The following is a 22,278-nucleotide window of genomic DNA, read 5'->3' on the forward strand; positions in this document are numbered from 1 at the left end:
GACATGGATTAATCATAGCAGCTGAAACCAATCCCAGATCAGTGCACTTCCTTAAATAGACTGTAGGCTATCAATCACACTGATTGACACTGATACACCATTGGTGTACTTTCCCCCGACATAAGCAGAAAACCTCATGGAGACTTAAAAGGATGTAAAAGAGCAAAAAAAATATATAAATAAATAGGAAAAAAAGAGGCAATGCCACTACAGTCATAAAACAGAGAGAGCGTGGCAAAGTATCGCAGAGGCGGTCTGCAATACTTTGTGGTAAGTAGTACACAAATACACACTGCTCTGCTGAACCATCATAACTAAAACCCAAATACTTAATTAATGTTATGTTTGCTGTTTTGTTTACTAGGAAGCATGTGTAGTTCTGGTTTCCACTGGAGTGCTAGGACTTCTGGGTAATGTAGTACACATCCACATTAACCAACACCATTAACATCACTGAAAGAGTAGTAGCATTGTGATTTTGAACCTGTTTAACTTGTCAGTGAAATTGACTGCAGATGTGATTGAAATTGTGTAACTGTAACTCCAGTGGCGGTTGTGGATTAAATGACTCCCTGGACAGACCCATGCAGTGGTGCCACCAAGCCCCCCCCCCCCCCCCACACACACACACACACTTTTTCTTAAATTGGCTCTCGTTTCCATGCATTGTTGACAAAAATTAATGACTTAATAGTCATTGCCTACCATCACAACAGGCAATTAAGGCTAAACCCAAAAAACTTATTTTGACCTCACAATCCACTTCTTTTTATTTAACATTTTATTCATGAAACTAAATTTGTCTACGACATAGTGAATAATAACATTAAGAATGTAAGCCATTTTATTTTGAGCAATTACTGCTGGGGAAAAATGGGGACCCACCCTACACACAAATCAATTAGCAAAAGTAACACAAAAAATCTAATACTGCAAACACAAATTGCTAAAAACCAAAGATCACGTGTACAACACCAATAAATTTATATATTGCTATTAAATGACATTTTAAAAAAATACAATCGGTCCCGGAAGTGACATTCCGGAAGTACGCTAATGAGGAAGTCTTATTACGTGCACGTGACGTGTCCTATATTTGACTTTACTACCGCGAACATGCCAATGGCAAGTATGAATGTTTATCCTCTTGTAGGAACCAGAAATGTATGCTATGAATGAATGTTAGACGGACTGGAACATTGAGTGTGCCCCCTCGGTGTGCTTGTATGTATGAACCGGCGGAGAGGTATAGGCGTGTATGTGCTGTCGTGTGAGCGTGCTTGTCATCCACAGTCGATGACGGAGCCAGGAAATTATCCGTTCAAATCTATATCTGGCAAAAAAAAAAACACGAATTAGAATTATTTTCAAGCCTAAACTTTTTATTCAGAATATCCAGAAGTGAAATTCAGAAAAAAAAAACGTTTTTTATACAGCAGCTGGTGTGAAACTACTGGAAACTAGAAACTGAATCAACAGCACCTCTGCTGGTCAGAGCCATGTAGTGCACTCCATTTTGCCAAGATTAATCAACAATTCCACACAGTATCATATTCATCCATCTTGTTGACCTCCGTCAGGTTACCGGGTAAGTTTTATTCCTTCTCATCAACATTCTCATTCTCATTTCCATCTTTTGATTGTCTCCCGTCTTCCTCCTGCATGTCCATCAGGACAGACCAGTGTGCTGTTATCAGGAGCAGTCAGGTAAGTGAAGCCCCCAGTAATATCATATCAACTTCCTGCTTTCCCGGGATCTCCAACAGGGGCTGAGAAGGGGATTAATGATAAAGAGGCAGCTTAGTGTCACTGGAGGCTAAAGTGAAAGGTCTCGGTGTGTCGAGCCCCCACTAATCCACTTCTTATTTGCAGCTAATCTCGTCTCGCCATATCTTCATCCCCTTCCTCCCTCTTGTCGGCCGCCATTGTTTGTGCTTCATCACGTGCTTTGCTCTCTTCCTCCTTCCACACTGTCTTTTTACGTGTGTGCGTGGGGGGGTAGAAAAGAGCTGAGTCATGCTCCAAGGCCCCAGTATTAGTGAATTACTGCTTATTTTGCATAATATAGTAACGCCTGTTTTTAAATGTCATCCTTCCTTACACTTGTTGACATCCTGGTTGAATAAATAAGCATCATATTTACGTCCACCATGTGCAGCACAAAGCGCCAGAAAGTTGTGTTATGTTTTTCGTTTGTCAATAACGTAAAGTTTTGAATGGATTTGAATTATATTTTCAGGAATTGTTGGAAATGGGATATGGAGAAACTGATTCAATTTGGGGGCCGATCCAAAATTCACACTTTTCCATAAGACTATTACCTACTGTCCATAAGACTATTACCTACTGCTACTTCCACATTACCTTGTTTCAACATCAACTCATTTAATAAAGTCAGGACATCCATGCTATTAGCTTAAAAATGCCAAATTGTCTTTGATCTACAGAGTTTTATCTACTGTACCTCACATTTCTCAACCACTTCAGACTTCCAACATCAAAGCATTCAACTAATTAATTACATTCATGCCATTTTCCACATGCCCCAAATTCCCACTTTTCTTGACATCCCATTTTTTTGGAATGCAAAATACCTTTGATGTAAGATTTAGCATTTCTGGTACATTATCATGATAGGTGTTATGCTAATGTTAGCATATTGGCATTGCTAACACTAGCATACTAACATTTTTAGATGTTTTCAGACAGAAACACTTATCACTAAGTGTTAGCACTATAATGCTAGGTGTTAGCATGCTAATGTCAGCATGTTAACATTAGCATAGTAGCATTTTAAGCCATTTTCCTAGGTAGACTTAAAGACTAGCACTATCATGCAAGGTGTTGCCATGCTACAAAGATGTAAAACTTACTCTATGTACACAAAAGGCCTACTGCACTCAAATATTGTTGCGCAATCTGGGTTAGTGAGCATGCCTATTACGATACACTCTCCTTTACGCACTCATAGTGACCAGCCTAAGGCACGCTTCTGCTGTCAAATCAGCATCTTGATATGCCACACCTGTTTATATACACTTTTTAGGGGTTCAGCTCATAAAAGATGGTAGCAAAAACAAATTTGTATCTTTTTGTTGAGTGTATTTATTTATAAAAAAAAAAGAGAAAACAAATGAAACCTCAAGCATGAAACATAACTAAAGGTGCTTTGAATTATCATTAGTGTCAATAAAAAAACATTAAATACAACTGAAAAGATTTTTCTTGCTCAAAAAGCATTTGTATTTAACATTTGGTCATAATATTTTACGATATTATAAAGCAACCAATTTACGCAGTTCATGTAAGCATTGAGAATGAGACCCATGAGAACATTCTGCCTCTTAAGAAGTCCGCCAATCTGCTCATGTCCTTGGAGACACGGCTCACCTGGTAGCCTGGCAAACGTAGATTTTGTTCTGGGAAGTTTTTCAGTTTCATTTCTCTCATGCACTTGTTTTGGGGGCTGTGTGTGTTTATTGGCATTTACATTTAATGTTTGGAGCGACGCTACACATTTGCCCCCCATTAGAGACTGTACTTTTTAAACTTGACGTGACTAATTATCAGCCAACAAAGTGTTGTCGTTGAAGCCATGTTGCAAAATGTTTGCGTTTCATTAAAGGAGTACTAAACAATGAGGGGGGTCTCTGTGCTGCCCACCTCCTCTCAGACAAACCCACTCCTTCATTGCGGAGGTGTCTCCAAGGCTGATGGATGTCTCATTTTATTCCCCTTTTTCTAAACATCCAGCATCATAACATAAATGTTGTATTAAAGAGGCAGTGAGCGGAGGTTTGCCTAATGAGCTGTCTCATTTGCATATGCTACATTACATAGACATTTGCTTCCTGTTACATCCTTTTAACCTCTTTAACTAGTAATTATGTTCTCCCTGCATCCCCCCCGGACCTCCTACACCTCAACATCCATTCATCAATAGCAGCTCCATCAGCATGTGATCACACTCCCCCGCCCCCAAATCCGTGTCTCCATTTGCCACATTTCCTCCTCTCTCTCCTGGACATTAACGTTGGCATCACCCGGCCGCATTCCCTTTCCCTTTCCTTGCGTTCTCCCCGTTAGCTTTTGCCAGTGTTTCTCTGTTAATTTGCCTGAGAATGCATTAGCTGTAATGAAGGCTGAGGGCCGAGGGAATCCTCCAGGGTTCCATTAATCATCCCCCCCCCCACAACCCCCCAGACAGGCAACCTTGATTACAAGTGGCAAGAAATTCATTAGAGCCGAGCCTCTGACAACTCTTATCTCCGCCACTGGATCTGACTCATTAGGCAGCCAAATTAAAGCTATGATGGCCCTGATGAAACCCAGCGCTTGTTTATCTTGGGAGATTTGATGCATCTGCCCATACATCAGTGGAGTGTGGACGCCACGCACCCACCAGTCAGGCCTCCACGTCGCTCGCCAGGTGGTTTTATTTTTACACGAAAGCAAGAAGAATTTATGATGTTTGCATTGGTTACTCAATTGACACACCAGTGTCCACTCAAGACTTCACTGGAGGAAGTTAATGAATGTATCTATCCTTTCCACATAATAGATGCTTTATAACAGGCTTTCTTTTCACACAGAAATTATGCAAAAATGCTGTAACAGAAGATCCGGGATGTATTTGCCTGTATCACGTATATTCCTACAATTGTGTGTGCTTTCACACAGCAATGAGGTAATTAGATGACGCTGCATCAGGACTGACGTAAAGGTACTTGTCACACAGACAGTGACCATTGGTTTCAGCACAACAGGGAGGGAGAAGTCAGTCTGGGGTGTTAAACTTCGTGGAATAGTTTTAGACACAGGTGGTTTCCCACCTCGGTTAGGACACTACCTTCAGGTGGAAAATTGCCAGGTCAACAACAAAATGGAGGGGGGAAAGACGGCTTCTACAGCCAGTGTGAATGAAGCATTTTATACAGGACAGCAACATAGAAAACACTGATGGTTGAACATTTCTGTCGGTGTCACTTAAACAGGACAGCAGCACAAAAAATGCCGATCTTGCATGTTAAACTTCACAACCCAGTCCTTCCATTGCTGAATACCCTTGCTTACAAGGGTATTGCATCAGTTGGTTGAAAATTGCTGGGTCGACGATGTCTCCTCATTCTGTGTCCAACACAGACAAATACAGGCTTTTACAGTAAGTGTGAAAGGGCTTTCTCCACCCCATTTTGTGTCTGTCATATACAGGTTTCGAAATGGTCTTGTTGTATAACCTCCGGAAAAAAGGCACAACATTTCTGGATTGACGTCGTTCCTCACATTTTTATGCAGACACTATTCAGTGACAGACGTAAAGAGGCTTTGATACATCCTCCAAATGGCAGGAAAACTCTTGGTGCTTTTTTTTTTTCTACACTTCGGCAACATTTTAAAGAAGGTATAAAAAGGCCAGTTTTACAGTCAATGTGAAATGGGAAAATGAGGTTAATGACTCTCCTTGTCACCACCACCTCTCCAAAATAGCACAGTGTCGTGGAATTAAGCATCTATTAATCAGCTCCTGGGACAATAATAAAAAGTTGTAGCGCTCCTTTCCAAGGGCCATCAATTGAATGGGCACGTCAGTGTCAGTGTGGAGCTGGAAAGTCAAGATCATCACAGGTCAAAGGGAACACGATGCATTAGACATTCAAATGTGAGTATAACCAAATTCTGTATAAATATTGATATACTGGGCAGCTGCTAGCCTGCATGAAATATTCAACTAATAAATATTTGAGGGATCTTCAACAGGTGCTGCAGTAACACGAGCAGAGCTGGAGGTTTGAGTATTTGGAGGGGAAGGAAATGATGAAGTGAAATTATTCCAGTGTGAGCTTATTCTGGAGAACATTCACAGGAAAATGAAATTGGCATAAAACACCAAAGGCCCTCTGCTTGCTTCCCTTTCCTCTCACTGGATGTGGTTACATATATTTGATATGTACGGTTTTGATATGCTGTAGTTAGAGTACTTCTTTTTTTTTTTTTTTGGTGTGCCGGAATTATTCCAGACTTTTTTTTTGTTTTTTTACATGTACTTATTAGCATTATTCTTTTGGAGCCATCTAACCATGCCATCTAACCTGTTTTCTTTTTCACAGATCCCCATTATAAAAATGTCAATTAAATGTAAAAAGTATATGTCATTATTTGAGTCATTTCAAACCAAAACAATAATTCAAGCTATCACTTAATAATGATTATTTAGCATATTTATTTTCTCCCCCACCCCTCACAGTTGTGACTGATGTTGATTCATTTAAAGGTGATCATTCAATCACTACAAATCAATTAATCAACCTACATTTCCGATTTACAGGGTAAAACAAATGTAACATGAAGGGTACATTTTTTTATACAAGATTAACAATAAATACATTTTGTATTCTATTTATTGAAACATCTAAACTGTTTTTCCTATTTGTGTTGTTTTTATGTAAAATATTAAATGTTTTTTAGGGCACTAAGGCCTTCCATTAAAAAATAACCCCTTAACACACATTAAATGTCCAAAACCAACATTTAATATATAAAGCAATTTATTAGGTCAATATAGTTTACACTTGTCCCTTGTTTGCTCATCGACGTTCTTTCAAACAAAACTTTCTTACATGCAAACCAATTGTACAAAACACCAAACCAAAATAAAAATAATAATTAAAAAAGTCTCCACTAAATGAGAAAAGGACATGCAACCAACACAACAAGGTTTTGGCCTGACATATAAATACTAAAAAAAACTCTTCTCATAGTGCCCATTTGTACTTCTTTCCTGTTAATTATTTACATATTCACAAATTAATAAATAAAAGTGACCGCATATATCCAAATAATGCTCAGTCTTGTTCGTGGAGTCACTGCAGGATGCTCCTCCAGTTTGTGCCTCATGCTGGAGTCGCTTTAATAATTAAGTGATTAATTTTAGTTTTTAATTTTCTATCCTTTTTAAGAACGCTTCACGGCCTGGTTCCTTGTTCTATTTGCTGGTGCTGGCTTCTCACGGCGAACCTGTTGACGTGTACAGGGATGGGCACCACGATTTTGGGGTTCCTGACAGGCTCCCCGGAGCGGTTGTTGACGTTGCCGGCCTTGATCCGTTTCCACTTGGCCCTGCGGTTCTGGAACCAGATCTTCACCTGGACCTCGCTCAGTTTGAGCGCATGGGCAATCTGCGAGCGTTCGGTGAGGGAAAGGTACTTTTTGCAGTGGAACTCCTTCTCCAGTTCCAACAGCTGCTCGCTGGTGAAAGCGGTTCGTCTCCTCCGGCTCTTCCCAGCCGAGGAGCCACCGGCCGGGAGCACGTCGTGGGGTCCGACTTTCAACTTGCCTTTCTGGGATAGGGCCCCGCAGGTGTTGCCGTCTGAGAAGCTCTCGTTCTCGCTGTCCACGGAGCTGTCCTCCCGGTCGCTGCACACGGTCTCTGCGGACTTCAGGTCCAGTTTCTCGTCGTCTGAACTGTACAGTTTGGTCTCGCCTAAAAAAGGAAATCTTTGTTTAAAAGCTGTAGAAATGTGCCATTTTTCAAATAATTGCACTTTTTGTGCCACTGGGAATTATTCGTATTTTCATATAATTATTCGAAGGCCTCTCTCTTAATCAATGTGTTCATGCTTTATGTTTTTTAACTTTTGCATATCTACTTTGAAAAAAATACGCTATTGTGTCGTCCATCCGGTCCCACCAAATATTTAATTTTAATATTTATTAACTGCACCCCCACTTTTACGCACAAGTGCTGTACAGACAGCTTTAAGTCACCTTTTAAACAATCAAAGCAATTACGTCATTAAGCTTTTTTTTTTTTACCTGATATCGTCTGAAAACTTTCCGAGAAGTTGAGCAACTCAGAGCCTTTATCCCGGCTGTGGAGCTCCTCCGAATGCGGGCTCTCCTGCCTCCTGCCTCCGGGCTCGGCGGCGCTCAGACGCGGGCCCGGCAGCTCTTGAGGCGGGTAAAAAGTGTCCGGCGGATCCGAGAAGCTGGGCATGGTGGTGGTAAGAGCCACCATGGAGGGCACGCCTTGTCCCAAACTGGCGCAGAAGGTGTTAGTCAGACGGCCCGCGAAGGAAGCCAGAGGCGCCAGTGGAGGTATCCCGGAGGATAGAGGCGTGTGCGTTAACGCCTGTGGAATGACCAGGGGTCTGTAGGGCATGAACATGGGGTAGCCGGTGTAGAGCAGGTGTCCCGGTCTGGGCTGGGGGGTCCCTATGAGGGAATCGATGGAAAACGCAGTCCCTTGCCCTCCTGGTCTCTGCATCTTTGCATGCAAACTCCCTTATTTTTCTTGTCCAAAAAAAGCTCAAACTTTTCGGTGCAGTAGAATCCTGAGCCGCATCCCCGGAAGTGGAACACTTGGTAAGATTTGGAGACCTGCAGTCCGCTTGTGCCCCTCACACCGTTTCACCCCCTTTGTCCCCCTCTTATTTGTCCCACACTGACACATAAACACACGTTGCTTGGTTCTATACCTCCTGGCAACTCCTCCCTCTCTGATGTGAGCGCGCAAAGAGCGAGATGAGGACAGAGGGAGGGAGGGAGAGCGCGCATTGGTTATCATGTGCAATACAAGAGGCATGAAAGGGGGTGTGGGGGTCCCTGGGGGCTCATCCATCTTCCTCAAATTACGCTTCATTTCCTTATTCAGCCTCTGACTTTTTGGCTGTCCTGAGAGGCGGTCGTTTCCCAGTAGGACCCCCCCTCCCATCCCCTCCCCAGCACCACAGACAGACTGCTCCAGTCCTTCCCCTTCTATCACCATCGACCACACCAAGCCAATCAGCTATTATTAATTTTGATTGATGATTAGCAACTCTGGATTCAAAACCACGCCGCCTTTTTGGATCTGTTTACCCCCCCTTGCATTGGCATCATGAGTCTGGAGGGGAGGAAAGGCAGATGTCCCCCACTCCTCCCTCCCTCGCTCGCTCTCAGGCCTATTCTCCGGGGCCCCAAAACAATGTGTTTGGCCCCGGATAAAGAAGTGCTGCAACAATTGTCCCCTGGAGAGAGATACTTTGGGAAAATTAGATTCAGATAAAAGGCGTGTATGCCAGGTCAACTGCAGCGTGGGTTTGTAACATGTTCTATAGCCAAAGTCAAATTGCGGGGGGGGGGGGAGATTTCAAGTGACTTCATTTGAATCTGTACGCTCAACTTTAACCTAATTTTATCTGTTAAATGAACCAAAAGAAGACTTTTTTTTTTACATCTACTCCTGTGTTGTGTTCTTTCATCTTTTTAATGACAGATCATTTTATCATGGGAGCTGATGATTAGCCCTATTGAGTCCGGGGTGGCCAAGCTCTCCTCCAGCCTCTCCCTGATTGCGCTGAGGACATCAACATAATATCTCAACCCACCCTGATTAGCAGTGAAGGGCCAAGGCCAGCCTAATTCTGAGCATCACATCATGTGACTTCAGCAGCACTTCGCCACTGAGGACATGCTGAGATTCACTCATTTTGTCTGGAACTGCTTTCTTTTTTGTGGTGCTACAGAATAGACATTTGTTTTTTATAGTGCCAAAAGGTAATTGATTTGTGTATTATTATTATTATTGCTATATATATAATCATATAATAATAAGAACCCTGTAAATTTTACCAACATTGGAAACAATTGCACTTACAAAAACACATTTAAAAGAAAATAAAAAAAATACATTTATAGATTACTTTTTTTAATTACTGAGAGCTAGAGCTGTAAATATGAGCTGTTTTCAGAACAATACAATTTTGCACTAAACTATTAAATAAAACGGAAAACAAGTGCATTCAACTGTCCAAAATGCTGTATTTTTCCTTAAAATAACAAACAGATACTATACAAAAAATGACAATCATATAAGGCCTGGAATTATTAGGCATCTCTAAGTGGGACACATGTTTACATTCATTCTACAGAATTATTAATTAGAAAATGATGACTGACTTACCGATTTCCTAACAAGTGCATTTGTTCCAACATACAGTACACACCTGATAAGGCAGTCAATACTTCATCACATCTAGTCTGTAACTCCCTCTAGTGGTGAAAACACATACTGCGCTAAAAGCTGCATGTGACGTTATTATTGGTTTTCTAGCAGCAGGTATCTTTAGTGGATATAACCTCTGTAATCCAAAAGCAAGTAGTTCTTGAGGAAGGTGGGCATGTGGAGTTGTGGAACCACCTTGTCCAGCCGACCTTCTAGGAAGGCCCTGAGTCTGTAGCGAGCCAAGTGCTGCAGGGAGCGAGGAGTCAGTTGAAGGGAGAATACAGACTCGTAGAACTCCTTGTGCTCCTGGTTGGAGGAGTAAAGGTATAAATCAGTCCCCTTTGGTTTGATGCAATTTTTGTCCAGTTACTGTTCAAATACGCATCCATTGGCGTGTGGCATTTGAGATGAAAATAGCCCTGTTCTAAGTACAATATATAGTATAAAGCAATGGTTTATGAAACCTGCCTTAAACACCTCAGGGGATACAGCCTCAACCCAGGTGTCGTTGACTTTGAGGTGACTGTAGGCGTTGAGCAGAACTTCAATGGTGCGTGGCGACTCAGAGCAGTGCTTCAAAACCTGACAAAGTAACAAAAAACAACACAAAAAAGAAAAGCAACAGGATTCATACTTTCACTATTATCTAGACTTCATGAGTGAGCTCGGATGCAAAGGAAATAAAGTAATTAAACACTTGTGAAATGAACAGATTGGGGCTCCCTCCAGGGGTTTAACTGGAAATTATGCAATTAGTGCTAATTAATCTCCTATTAACACTTGCCTAATTAGGAAGCAGGCATTTTGTCTGGTGCAGTGGGTGCACTCATAGTTGCAAGTCTGCTTCCTGCAGCGAGAGCAAGGTGTCATGTTGTGTCATGAAATTAGAAGCATTGGGAAGTTGTGAGGTCTTGGAAATATCAAATGAACTATCTAACTCGAGGTGTTGAAAGTACAGCGCTGGATAATTATGCAAAATGAGACATCTTGATGGCTAATTGCCAATTGGATGATCACCGACAATCAAGGGACACTGAATCAGTTTGGAGACGATATTTGGGGACATTTCACAATAAAATGTATATCATAATGAACTAAAATGAACCATGCAGTCTCTATAAGTTTTCCTACCATGGGAAGTGCTCCAGGCCACACCCGAATGGAGCCGTGGTTGAGCAGGGCACGGACAATCCGCTCAGGGCTATGGGCTATCTTGTAGCACACCACCTTCAGGATGTTATGCATGGGAGCTTCACCGCCATAATCCATGTTGTTAACGCAGGCCCCGTTGGCCAAGAGCAGATCCACCAAGTCTGCATTGACGTTCTTACACGCCATATGCAGAGGGGTGTGTTTGTCTTGGTCCGTGGTGTGGAGGTCAGCTCCCGCCTTTAGCAGCAGCTGGCACACCTTGAAGTAACGCTGGAGATCCTGCAGCTCCTGTGGCTGGGAGCAGGCGGCGTTCAAGGGTGTGAGACCTTCATCATTCTGTTTGTCCACGGCGGCTCCGTAGCGTAGGTAAAGCTCTATGTGATTTGGTAGGCCGTTCCTGGCTGCCACATGTAAAGGTGTGTCGTCTTCATCTACAGTGCGTCCATTGATGGCTCCACCATACTGAAGGAGATGCTTGGCACATCTGTAGGTGGAGAGCTGGTCAGAGCTATACATCTGCCGTACTTCTGTGTCTTTTGTTACTTACTCAAAAGATTCAGGTGTTGTGCACAAGTGTAATGGCATGCGGCCATCCTCTGAGACGGCATTAGCATTGGCTCCATGGACCAGCAGCAGTTTGGTACACTCAGACTCGCAGTTGGCACAGGACTCGTGCAAGGCGGTTATGCCACCTGGTGCCAGGTCGACACTGGCGCCACGTTGCAGCAGGAATTTCAGGCAGTCCGCAAAGCCTCGTCCGGCTGTGATGTGAAGCGGCATAGTCAGCTCCTGCTCGTAGGTCAGGGACCAAAGTCCTGCAGAGAGGAGGAATGACAGGCAACGTCTAGAAAGCAAAGAAGTGCTTTTAAAAAAAACTCTACTCAAGCTTCTGTAGTTATATCTGAAGTTCTTCCACTCGTCTACGTTGCTGGTGTCATAAATAGCATCAATCAGGTAGACGTATTCGTCATCATCCGCAATACTGATCAGGGTCAGCTCGTCGCCCACAAGCAGAGAGTTCCAAAACTGCAGGATGCAACCAGTGGCCTTGGCTGTGGCGATCACGTCGTTGCGGAACATCTTGGGCTTGTGCCACTTCACCTTTGGTGCTGTATACGCCATACTGGACTAACTGGTTAGCTTTTTTAATGATTTCGGAGGGTGGCTTGTGCGCTTATGTATGTTGTTTGCGCAGATGAGGCTATTTCAGGAGGAGGACATGTGATATGACCCTGTGAACCTTGCCAGTGCAGATCCCCGCCAATAATGGGTGTAGCCCATACGCAGCAACCAGTTACATAAGTGAGTCAACTGCATTAAAGTGACAATTGAATACAGACTGAATGCAGAATTAAAACACATATGGTTTAATTTGTTTCATATTTAGCATTTGAAGTCTCTTTAAATGAGTTAATAAGAAACTGGAGGAAGAAATGCGTGCAGTAGATCAGCAACCAGAGCACAGAGCAAACACCTTTTAATTTTATGGCAGACATGTGACCACTTTTAAAGATATTACCTTGTGATCTGCTTCTAAAAATACTGCATTACTGTGTTGTAGAGTCAGTACTTGAATTCAGGTCTCTTGAAAGCACCATCCTCATAAATGAGGAAATGCCACAAAATCCTAAATGAAGTCCTAATGATGACAAGATGTCCCTTACCCTCCCCCCGGGCAGCCCATCGCATCTCCCCGCCCTGCGGCTCAATGATGAGGTTGGCCGTGGATCCTCGAGGAAAGAGGCGCTGCATGGCCTCCAGGTTTCCCGTATACACAGCATTTTGGATAACCACGTCTTGGCACATGGCCGGCTTCAGGAACATGCTGGACCTCAGTGGCACTCTCTTGCTGGCTTCCTTCTTCAGCCTATAGCTAAGAAGGTGATGGGAGGCCAAACGCTGCTTGTACCTGTGTCTTTCCAGGATGTCCGCATCCGCTTCAAGGGAGTGTAAAGCCATGGATGTGAAGACGAAGCTGCCTTTTGACATGCTGGACAGCTTGCCTCGCCCACGGAAAAACAGAAGAAGTCAAATGGAATGGAAAAGAAAGCTTGTTTCCACACTCTCTGAACACTGTCAACAGTGTGGCTACCAGCTGCTCAGCGTTGCTTGTTGTGATATTTGGTATGAAGCCCTCCCTGCACTCTGACAAGTAACGCTATTTTTGTCTCACGTGTTGTCATTCTGCAGGCTCAGGGACGGCTATAAAGCCCTACTGTCTGGCTGCAGTCCTCACCCCCCAAAAACGTATGTGAACAGTAGATCCCCGTGAGTCGTGGGGGTTACTGTCCCTCTGTAAATATTAAATAAACCAGAGTAATTGATACACCCATAAAAATATCTTTTTTTGGCAAGCCAGCTCACTCCTTCCTCTGAAACCCTCTTGCCAGCTTGACCTTGATGTTCTCCTCCAGTTTTTGATCATTCAGTCATTCATTAATTTTCTACCGCTTATCCTCACGAGGGTCGCACAGGTGCTGGAGCCTATCCCAGCTGTCTTCGGGCGAGAGGCGGGGTACACCCTGGACTGGTGGCCAGCCAATCACAGGGCACATATAGACAAACAACCATTCACACTCACATTCATACCTATGGACAATTTGGAGTCGCCAATTAACCTAGCATGTTTTTGGAATGTGAGAGGAAACCGGAGTACCCGGAGAAAACCTACGCATGCAAACTCCACACAGAGATAGCCGAGGGTGGAATTGAACTTGGGTCTTCTAGCTGTGAGGCCTGCGTGCTAATCAACTTGTCCATTTCCAACTTGCAGCCCAGTTTTGGATCAATCTCTGTAAAATAAGTGACTGTTTTAATTAATAGATAAGATTCAATGCCAGTACCTTGCCCGTGTCTCTTCAATTGCCATTATTCACTCATAATGAAGGAAGCTAACAAGCTAAATGCTGAGAATCACAATACAGGTTTACATCCTCAGTATGCATCACACACTTACAGTTCCAAGGACCCCCACATGAGACTTCTTTAAGAAGACAACTTCTTTCCATGTGAGAGTACATTATCTGATGGAGCTCTGGTAGCGCTATGTCTGTGACGTCTGTATTTCCTTCTAAGTAGCAGTAGCAGGGCTCCAAGAGAGCACAGTCGGTGAAACTTGGTGTCTTCCAATGTCATTTAGACATATACTAGACATTTGTTGCTTTTCCACGGAAATCGTCTGATACTGACTTGTGGCTGATGGACCGGTGCATCCTTAAATGACAATGAAAGATAATCAATAGAACAGATAGAATTGAATCACGGTCTGGCCTTTAGCCTGGTTGTCAGGCTAGCACTACAACTGTACTGTATCTGTGTATCTGTTGTGACACCACCTCTATCTCCGTCTGAAGAGGCCAGCAGTGGTACACTGCTATCCGGGATAGCTGTCGGAGAAGGCTTTTCTCCATCCACATCGCTTGCCTGTTGTAAATCCAGGAACGACTTTAGGTTTTGAGGCTGGGATTCACAAATTTGCCGCGACAGCAAATATGTGGGGATCAGTTATGTGGGGATCGGTTAAATGTTATCCGCTCACGATAACTGGCTAGCTAACAACTGGCTTGAATTGATTGTGTTCAATTAAATGAATATATAAGATGAATGAAATGTTATCATCGTGAGGAGAAGGGACGTACGTGAGAGGAAGTATTTACTTGGCAAACCGCTCAGTCGTGGCACAAAATCATTATAAACACTAAACAATCCCCTCCTGACCTAAACAGCTTGAATTGGCGATAAACACCATCGAAGGTTGGCTGAATCTCCTCTTATAGAGCGTGAATGGAAGCTAACAGTGTTAGCTTGTGTGGTTATATATGCGTGACTCGGGCTGCATGAGTATATTTTCACCATATTGCATTTTTTGGCTTTAATGTAAGGAACGTTTTACAGTGCCTGGTGACGACGTGGAAGTTCTAAGTGGAACAATATGAGAAGAATGTTTATTTTTGGACCTATAGCTCTATAGTCTTATTCTCCACTTCCATTACTGTCCTTCTAAACAAGAGAGCCATTTTCCCTATGTATGCATAAACAAAACAAGAGTGTCATAAAAAAATATATTCCATAAGCAGTTGGAATTGCATGGGTCACTACATCTTCCCTAATCACAAACATAGGCATTACAGTTTGTTGAAGATTTAGTAGCAATGTAGACAATTTGAGACAAGTGTATTTCATTATATGGCTTAAGGTTTGTAACTTTTTATACAAGACTCTATTGAATTCAAATTTTATATTGTTTTATATCGTCATATCATGATATGTCCTAAAAATATTGTGATATGTGCTAAGGTCCACATCGCCCAACCCTATTCTAGAACAATATATAATTAGTCTTAATTTAAAAAAATGTTAAAACAAGTCGACCAGCTGTACGTGATTCAAATGAGAACGACAATTGCTTCTTTTTAACACCCCTTCTGTGTATACTATGTTCGTTAAAATATCGCTCAACAATTCCGTATTTTTCTTCTCTTTCACAAGCCTTAATGGTTTTTATGTATCCGCGCGGCTCCCTGCATCAGAGCATTAGGCTGAGTGACTAGCCACCGCTGTGCGTGTCTGCCCCACGTGAAGTGTTCTAGATGAGGAGGGACAGCACATAATTAAGCCTTTTAAAGCCTACTCGCCAGGCCCCCCCCTCTGACTAATATCGCTTTTGAATGATGCACCAGCATTTTCTCAGCAGTGTGGCGATATTCTAGCGGAGTGGCTGAGTGGAACAAATGTATAAATTCCAAACTGAATTCCGGAAAAAGTAGACTTAATTACTAATTTATAAAAGGTTTTCTTAATTAATCTACATTTGTTTGGTGGTCAACACAAAGAAATACTGTATATCTCAGGTGAGCTTTACACCAACGCCTGGGTGCAGCATATTTATCCCTTAGGGTTTTGAAACAAAGGTCATTATGTTGCAGTTGGGTAATGGATACCACATTATACTGAAGGCGAGTATGAGTTCCAAGTTTGAGAACACACATTACCCGGGAATAGGAATATTGTTTTCCGTGGCTGGAGTACATCCTTTTGAATGATATACATAATGAGTTTATAATATGCATCTGGGCTACCTCCTCTCTACTTTGATGTCTTGCAAATGGCCCGGGTGTCATCAGCAAAACATGTAGGCACTTTCCCGCCTCATTGGCTCCCAAATGTATTTTAAATATCATTCCTTGTAACGCAATTATTTAAAACGCTGAACTAAACACTTACTAATGGGGGGAAAATAAAAGACGGCGACTTCGATAAATTCATTTCTCAAATGGTTGGACTTGGTGTTTCTTGTTTTTTTGTAAAGAAGCAGCAGCTATGATGACAACAAAAACATCAACAACACGCCCCCTGTGGACATGTTAAATGTTTGCTTTTCGTACGTTACCTCACCATCGCTTTTTAGAGCTTTTCTCCTTTCTGGTTAGCTGCCTTCCTCTCCTTGGGTGGTAAGAAATAGGCTGGACATTAGCCCTGATGAAAGAGAGCCACTTCATTTATGCAATCATAGGCAATTACTTCTCTCTGATTATGTGGCTCTTAATGCTGTTTAGAGTACTGTGGCACAGCTTTAACTATAGCCCTCTTGCCACATTGTACAGTCATTTAAATATCCTGTGAACATGATGGAACGTAATTGGGGCAATAGCGAGTGCTAATGGCTTTGGAGTTTAATCTGTTGTTAGTTTAAAGTAAAATTACAATGTATCGGTTTTGAGATCATACTTAGTATGTATAAAAGTGAAGTTTTAGCTCGGCCTTAAGATAGCCTGGCAACCTAGTCAATTGAACATATCACATTGCAAAACTATAACTGGAGCAGACTGCTAATGTTGCATTTAATCTTTTATTTTTACTGTGAATATTAAAATCATGGATAATTTATTTTTATTCTTCTACGGCTATTAAAAATGTTAATTAAAAAATACAGTTGACACACATTAGCTCACAACAACGGTTAACATTTACACAGACAAGCTTAAATGGCCCAGTCTTAATGTATTTCTTTCTATTAGCCAATCAATGTAGGTTTTTATGGATGTATTCAATACATCAGGTATAAAAGTGGTAAAAATGACTGAAATATACCCCATGTCTGTTTAGGATGCCTAGGATGTTGCAGGAGAACCCAAATGAATTTATTGAGCATTAAATCAACCCGTTGCTCCGAACTACTCTGCGGTAGCGTGATTACATTTCTATATTATTTGAGCACAATGCAATGCATCGGGTCCTCGCGGCTTCCAATTGTCTCTCGATGCAACTGATCAACATGCAAATAGCACTCTGCTTCATCGTGACAATCGAGAGCGTCATATTTCAGCCTAATAGTCTTGAATAACTTTAACCATCTATCACAACCTCATTTCAATTGTGGCTGCGGTTAATACGTGCTTCCCTGCCAAGTGGAACATTTTCTAATGATGTGCTCCCGACGCAAAAACAAGGCAAGGCAGCCCAGGCTGTGCATCAGTCACTAATGCAGCCATCCATAATATGTTCCATAGCAGCATGACTAAAAGAGACAGCCAGCGTATGACTACCGCTAGGCGTGGGCGCAATGTCAGTGTGAAAACTTAAATGTCTGTGATAATCAAAGTTACTGGCATCAAATATTGCAATCAACATCATGGCAGCATCTGTATATGGCACATTATTATTCATAATACTTTGTTCAAATGGAACCCCACTGATAAACATAGCATAAATGCAATATGTAAGCCCCCATCTTAATTAAAAAGACCTTTATCCATTCCTGCATTGTATGCAGATTGGATTCCAGAAACTGGCAGTACTATTTTTCTGTAATCAAGTGATTTTTTTTTAAACACTTGATTAGAAGGCACGACGAGCTTTGTTGCAGTTTTCATTCTATAGGTTTGCAAATGCAGAACCAATCAAAAGTTTGGACTCGGGTTTCTGTGTTGAATGGGACTGAGGAAGGTGAGCTCCAGAAACGAAGAAAACCAAAATATATATTTCCAACACAGCAGTTGAGAGTAAAAGGGTATAAATTTGCAACACGTATTGGAATTAGTGAAGTGATCACATTGGTGACACACGTCTGAATCCACCCAGAACTCCACGCACCTCCACCTGCATCACTGTCCCTGCCGGCCTTTGATGACTCAACGGCCGACATCTTAGGTGTCTTCAGCCCTTCTCCATTCAGGTTCTCCTGAACTTCAGAGCAAGACAATGCAAGTAGTGCAGTAAAAAAACAACAAAGGACACAAAAATGTGTTCATGGAGGCTGACTTGGTGTAGGAGCGCAAATAGACATATTCAAAGTATTATTTTCATTATGTCTGATGTCTGACCATGCCCACTCACACAAGTGGAGCAAATACTTTCAACGGCATGCACTACATTATTTGCCGGAAGTGGCGCAGTGCCTCTAGGTCACATGGCTAAAACCCAGCAACACTGTACAAATAAACACGCTAACTTCCGGTCACCATCATAATCATTTAATGACGTACTTGCCCGAGTCTAACGAGCGTTCTTTTAGAGCGGAGGTTTTCTCTGGATATTAGTATAATTAAAAAGCAACTTATATTAATATGAACACCGCAAATCTAAAAGTGTAGGCATATTACAGGCTCGACAGCTCGATAGCTAGCTAGCTTGATAAGCACAGTTTATACACGATTGCCTAAAATGATTAGATTAGAAAATATGAAGTTTGTTTTGAGGCGTTAATTCAAAGATGACGTGATTAAAATGCAGCATTACCTCATAGCTTCTGGCTGTAATTCCCTTCAAACGTTAGCCACCTGTTTGACCACGCCCCCTTTCCCCAAGGCTTGCCACAAATAGACTCCTACAAAGCATGGTAAAGTTGCATATTATATGTACGCTCATGTATAATGATTCCCATTTAATTTAGAACATATTTACGCCTAAATTGATTTGATATTTAGTTATTTGAGCCGCATTGTAATCACGTATTCGATACCAAAATGAGCAGTATCGCTCCCTAATGTGGAACGCAGCAGTACAATGGTGCCCCCTAGTGATGGAGCCAAAGATTACACGTGTAAAGGGACTTTATTAGAAGCCAACACGGCTGCAGATGTACAGCCAAACCAAGTTAACGGGTGCGTTTCCAGTCCCAAGTCCTCACTTGGAGCTGGTGTACTTTGTGACCGCTTTGGTGCCCTCCGACACGGCGTGCTTGGCCAGCTCGCCGGGAAGCAGCAGACGGACGGCGGTCTGCACCTCCCGGCTGGTGATGGTGGAGCGCTTGTTGTACTGAGCCAAGCGGGACGCTTCAGTGGCGATCCTCTCGAACAAGTCGTTGACGAAGGAGTTCATTATGCTCATGGCCCGGCTGGAGATGCCCGTGTCCGGATGAACCTACAAAAACAAAGTAAACTTTTCTTCCTTTCTCTAACAACAACAACAAAACATTGTTTGTATGTTACCTGTTTCAAAACTTTATAGATGTACATGGCGTAGGTCTCTTTTCGCTTCACCTTTTTCTTCGCCCTTTTCTCACCGGAACTCTTCCCCTTCTTCTTTGAAATGTCATTAGACATGTTTAAATGTTATTTTCTTTAGTGGCACGTTTGCACCTTGTTTTCGGAACAATTAGCCCTTCTAGTCAATGACAGGGCTGTTTATAAGGCGGAGCCCATTAGTGGCTAACAAAGATCACCTGTGTCAACCAGAATATAGTGCTGATGACGTGGTTTGCATCCTTTTTTTTTTTTTACTTTAATTGTTTAAAAAAATCAAAAGATTGAGTGTTTGTACACATTTGGCATTTGTACTTAGTAGTTTCATCCACTTGGTGGCAGACCTGTACTTTTTTTCCCCCTCAGTTTGTATTCAATTGTGGCAACATGACTGCTCCCTTGAGGTGGTTACCACAATTACATTTAATTTCTACTTTTGGCCATGTTGACTTTTATTTCCAACATGCTTAACAAAATTACAATACAGAACATTTTATGAGTTTGCATGAGCACCTAAAACATGTGAAGAAGTCAAATTTATATACAATGTGTTCCAAGTTTAAACTGTCCCCACATTAATTGCTAAATAATTGCACAGGCAAAGTTTTAAATTACATTTTTGTGTACAACATGCAATGTACTGTAACATACCGCATGATTTTAATTATATTCAAAACTTGGATTATTTGCTGGAAATTGTCCAATAAAGTCGCCCCTAGCCACTTCATGGTTCGAATTTTGCGGCTTCACTCTGTTATTGTTCATGTCATAGGTTGAATATGGCTTATTACATACACATGCTGTCTAATTTTACAATTTCAAGCATTAAAATGGAAAAATGAACTACAATATGTACAGTATATAGGACATTCAGAAGACGCCTTCAGGATGCTGTGAATAATATGCAGTGTTCTACACTAGTCACTAGTGGCAGTAATGTTATTGTAATCTTTGAATGTTCAAAAGCCAGACTTGATCATCGGAGCAACAGGCTTTTATTGCAGGTGTGAATTATCTCACAACTAACGATGCTCCGATTTGTCGGCCACCGATCAATATTGGTCATGCGATCTCCGTATGCAGTGATCAGTTATTAATTAATTTTTGAAAAAAACTTGATACATTGAGAGACAACTGTATTCAGTATTGTCTGAAGTAGTTACTGTTCTGCTTTTGTAAATTTTCTGTGTCATATGTCTTCATTTATTTGGTCAAGTACATATTATTTCCATATGCAATGAAACGTCTACTGGGCAAGACTGCCGGGGTCAAAGTCAGGGTCTCTTATGCGTATATTCTCTTCTTGCCTACAGCAGGCAGACTGTATGAAATAGCCTTTACCTGAGATGGTATTTATGCAAAGAGATGCAGGAGCTGCCACTCACATTCAATTGCAATGATGGCTTTGCACTTTTTTGCACTTTTTTTTCCCCAGAAATGGAGGTAATGGTCCTGATTTTTCTTAATCCCATATACTTTGATGTACAATATTCCTTGAGAAGTCAGAAATGTCTAATCTTTGGGGAGAAGTGCAATGTATGTTATATTTATATTTATCAGCACTGAAATTACGGTGAAGATACTGCTGTATATCCTCCTTTCATCGAGTTATTTTGTCAAAAGCGGGGGGAAATTAAGGCTGCAAAAAATAAAACCAAGAAAATGACATCAGTGTTTTAACAACTTCCCAACATTTGTATTAGCCACCAATGACATCCACATCTTTTTTCTTCCCATTGTTTTCAGGTTGCTGCTGGGACTGTCTTCTTAAAATAGTTGAAAATAACACCTTATAAGGGTTGTTCAGGAAATGACATATTAGACCTCAAATTCCCCCCCAGAACTTCAATCCCTTTATTGGCGACATGCTGACAAACACAAACCATGCGCCATGATCCAACTCAGTGGGCAGTGTGACGGTCGGCATTCACCCTTGCAACAGCGCCAGGGTCAGGAAGCGCTATTGTGTATTTATTCACTTTTTACATACACTGGAACCCTGCACTTGTTCAACATACTAGATGCCATACAGTAATCCTTTGTTTATTGTGGTTAATTGGTTCCATACCATACTGTAATAAATTAATTTCTGTGAAGTAGTATTTTTAAATTGAATCTTTTTGTAGTTGGAGCATAGAAACCTGTTTACAACATATTAGAGACAATTTTTAACATTATTAGAGCCATCCAGATATGAAATAACACATCTATAGCCACATTTACACTTGTATTACCCAATATACATGTAGTTGACATAATAACAGGAAATAAGACACGTTAGACATAATTAAAACATATTGTAGACTCACACATTAGCATTGGGAGAGTTTTTTGGACTGTGTACAGTGCTTCCTGCGATGGCTGTCTATAATACAGTGGTTCCTAAACATTTTTTGCAGTGCCCCACTTTTGGAGATACAATTATTAATCATTGAATTTGGTGGGTATTGTGGAAACAGAGCGCTGACCATTTGTGTCATAATGCGAATTAGATTAGTGAATTTACTCTCATCTCAAACGTTGGGTTTTACTGATGATTTTTCTCATTTGCAGTATGCATTTATCTATTTCCATTTTCAAGCTAAAACCTTTTGAAATAGTAATATCTAAACTGAATTGCTGACACCTAGTGACCAGTGTAGAATACTACATAACACCCTTTTGAATCATCTTCTGAACGCA

General features: G+C 41.6%; 3 protein-coding genes and 1 long non-coding RNA gene across 4 annotated transcripts; 1 reads left to right on the plus strand and 3 right to left on the minus strand.

Moving 5' to 3' along the window:
- The first annotated feature begins 1,459 nt into the window (after positions 1-1,459).
- On the plus strand, positions 1,460-13,388 carry LOC131125823 (uncharacterized). Its single transcript, XR_009129073.2, has 4 exons — positions 1,460-1,588; positions 1,674-1,707; positions 12,330-12,427; positions 12,814-13,388. It is a non-coding gene; the product is annotated as an uncharacterized LOC131125823 (long non-coding RNA).
- Positions 6,514-8,449, minus strand: gbx1 (gastrulation brain homeobox 1). The gene is made up of 2 exons (XM_058067716.2): positions 7,813-8,449; positions 6,514-7,480 (listed from the first exon to the last, which is right to left on the minus strand). Exons 1-2 carry the CDS (start codon positions 8,261-8,263, stop codon positions 6,963-6,965), a joined length of 969 nt encoding a protein of 322 aa, XP_057923699.1. The 5' UTR covers positions 8,264-8,449; the 3' UTR covers positions 6,514-6,962.
- asb10 (ankyrin repeat and SOCS box containing 10) lies at positions 9,785-18,326 on the minus strand. The gene is made up of 6 exons (XM_058067708.2): positions 18,227-18,326; positions 12,799-13,137; positions 11,682-11,949; positions 11,114-11,618; positions 10,451-10,564; positions 9,785-10,288 (listed from the first exon to the last, which is right to left on the minus strand). Exons 1-6 carry the CDS (start codon positions 18,276-18,278, stop codon positions 10,103-10,105), a joined length of 1,464 nt encoding a protein of 487 aa, XP_057923691.2. The 5' UTR covers positions 18,279-18,326; the 3' UTR covers positions 9,785-10,102.
- An 831-nt stretch (positions 18,327-19,157) lies between these two features.
- On the minus strand, positions 19,158-19,767 carry h2bk1 (H2B.K variant histone 1). The gene is made up of 2 exons (XM_058067717.2): positions 19,564-19,767; positions 19,158-19,495 (listed from the first exon to the last, which is right to left on the minus strand). Exons 1-2 carry the CDS (start codon positions 19,675-19,677, stop codon positions 19,259-19,261), a joined length of 351 nt encoding a protein of 116 aa, XP_057923700.1. The 5' UTR covers positions 19,678-19,767; the 3' UTR covers positions 19,158-19,258.
- Positions 19,768-22,278: the final 2,511 nt, after the last annotated feature.

Source organism: Doryrhamphus excisus, linkage group LG6 (assembly GCF_037039965.1).
Source record: "Doryrhamphus excisus strain RoL-2023G ecotype Guam linkage group LG6, RoL_Dexc_Guam_v1.1, whole genome shotgun sequence".
Taxonomy (NCBI): domain Eukaryota; kingdom Metazoa; phylum Chordata; class Actinopteri; order Syngnathiformes; family Syngnathidae; genus Doryrhamphus; species Doryrhamphus excisus.

Bases quoted from the DNA above. Each gene is read 5' to 3' on its own strand.
- gbx1 (XM_058067716.2), bottom strand. From the start codon at position 8,263: ATGCAGAGACCAGGAGGGCAAGGGACTGCGTTTTCCATCGATTCCCTC. The intron at 7,481-7,812 runs GTAAAAAAAAAA...TTCCTTTTTTAG, and splicing joins AAGTTTTCAGACGATATCAG to GCGAGACCAAACTGTACAGT.
- asb10 (XM_058067708.2), bottom strand. From the start codon at position 18,278: ATGTCGGCCGTTGAGTCATCAAAGGCCGGCAGGGACAGTGATGCAGGT. The intron at 10,565-11,113 runs GTAGGAAAACTT...TTACTTTGTCAG, and splicing joins GGCCTGGAGCACTTCCCATG to GTTTTGAAGCACTGCTCTGA. The intron at 10,289-10,450 runs GCAGGTTTCATA...TCCTCCAACCAG, and splicing joins TATCCCCTGAGGTGTTTAAG to GAGCACAAGGAGTTCTACGA.
- h2bk1 (XM_058067717.2), bottom strand. From the start codon at position 19,677: ATGTCTAATGACATTTCAAAGAAGAAGGGGAAGAGTTCCGGTGAGAAA. The intron at 19,496-19,563 runs GTAACATACAAA...TTGTTTTTGTAG, and splicing joins TCTATAAAGTTTTGAAACAG to GTTCATCCGGACACGGGCAT.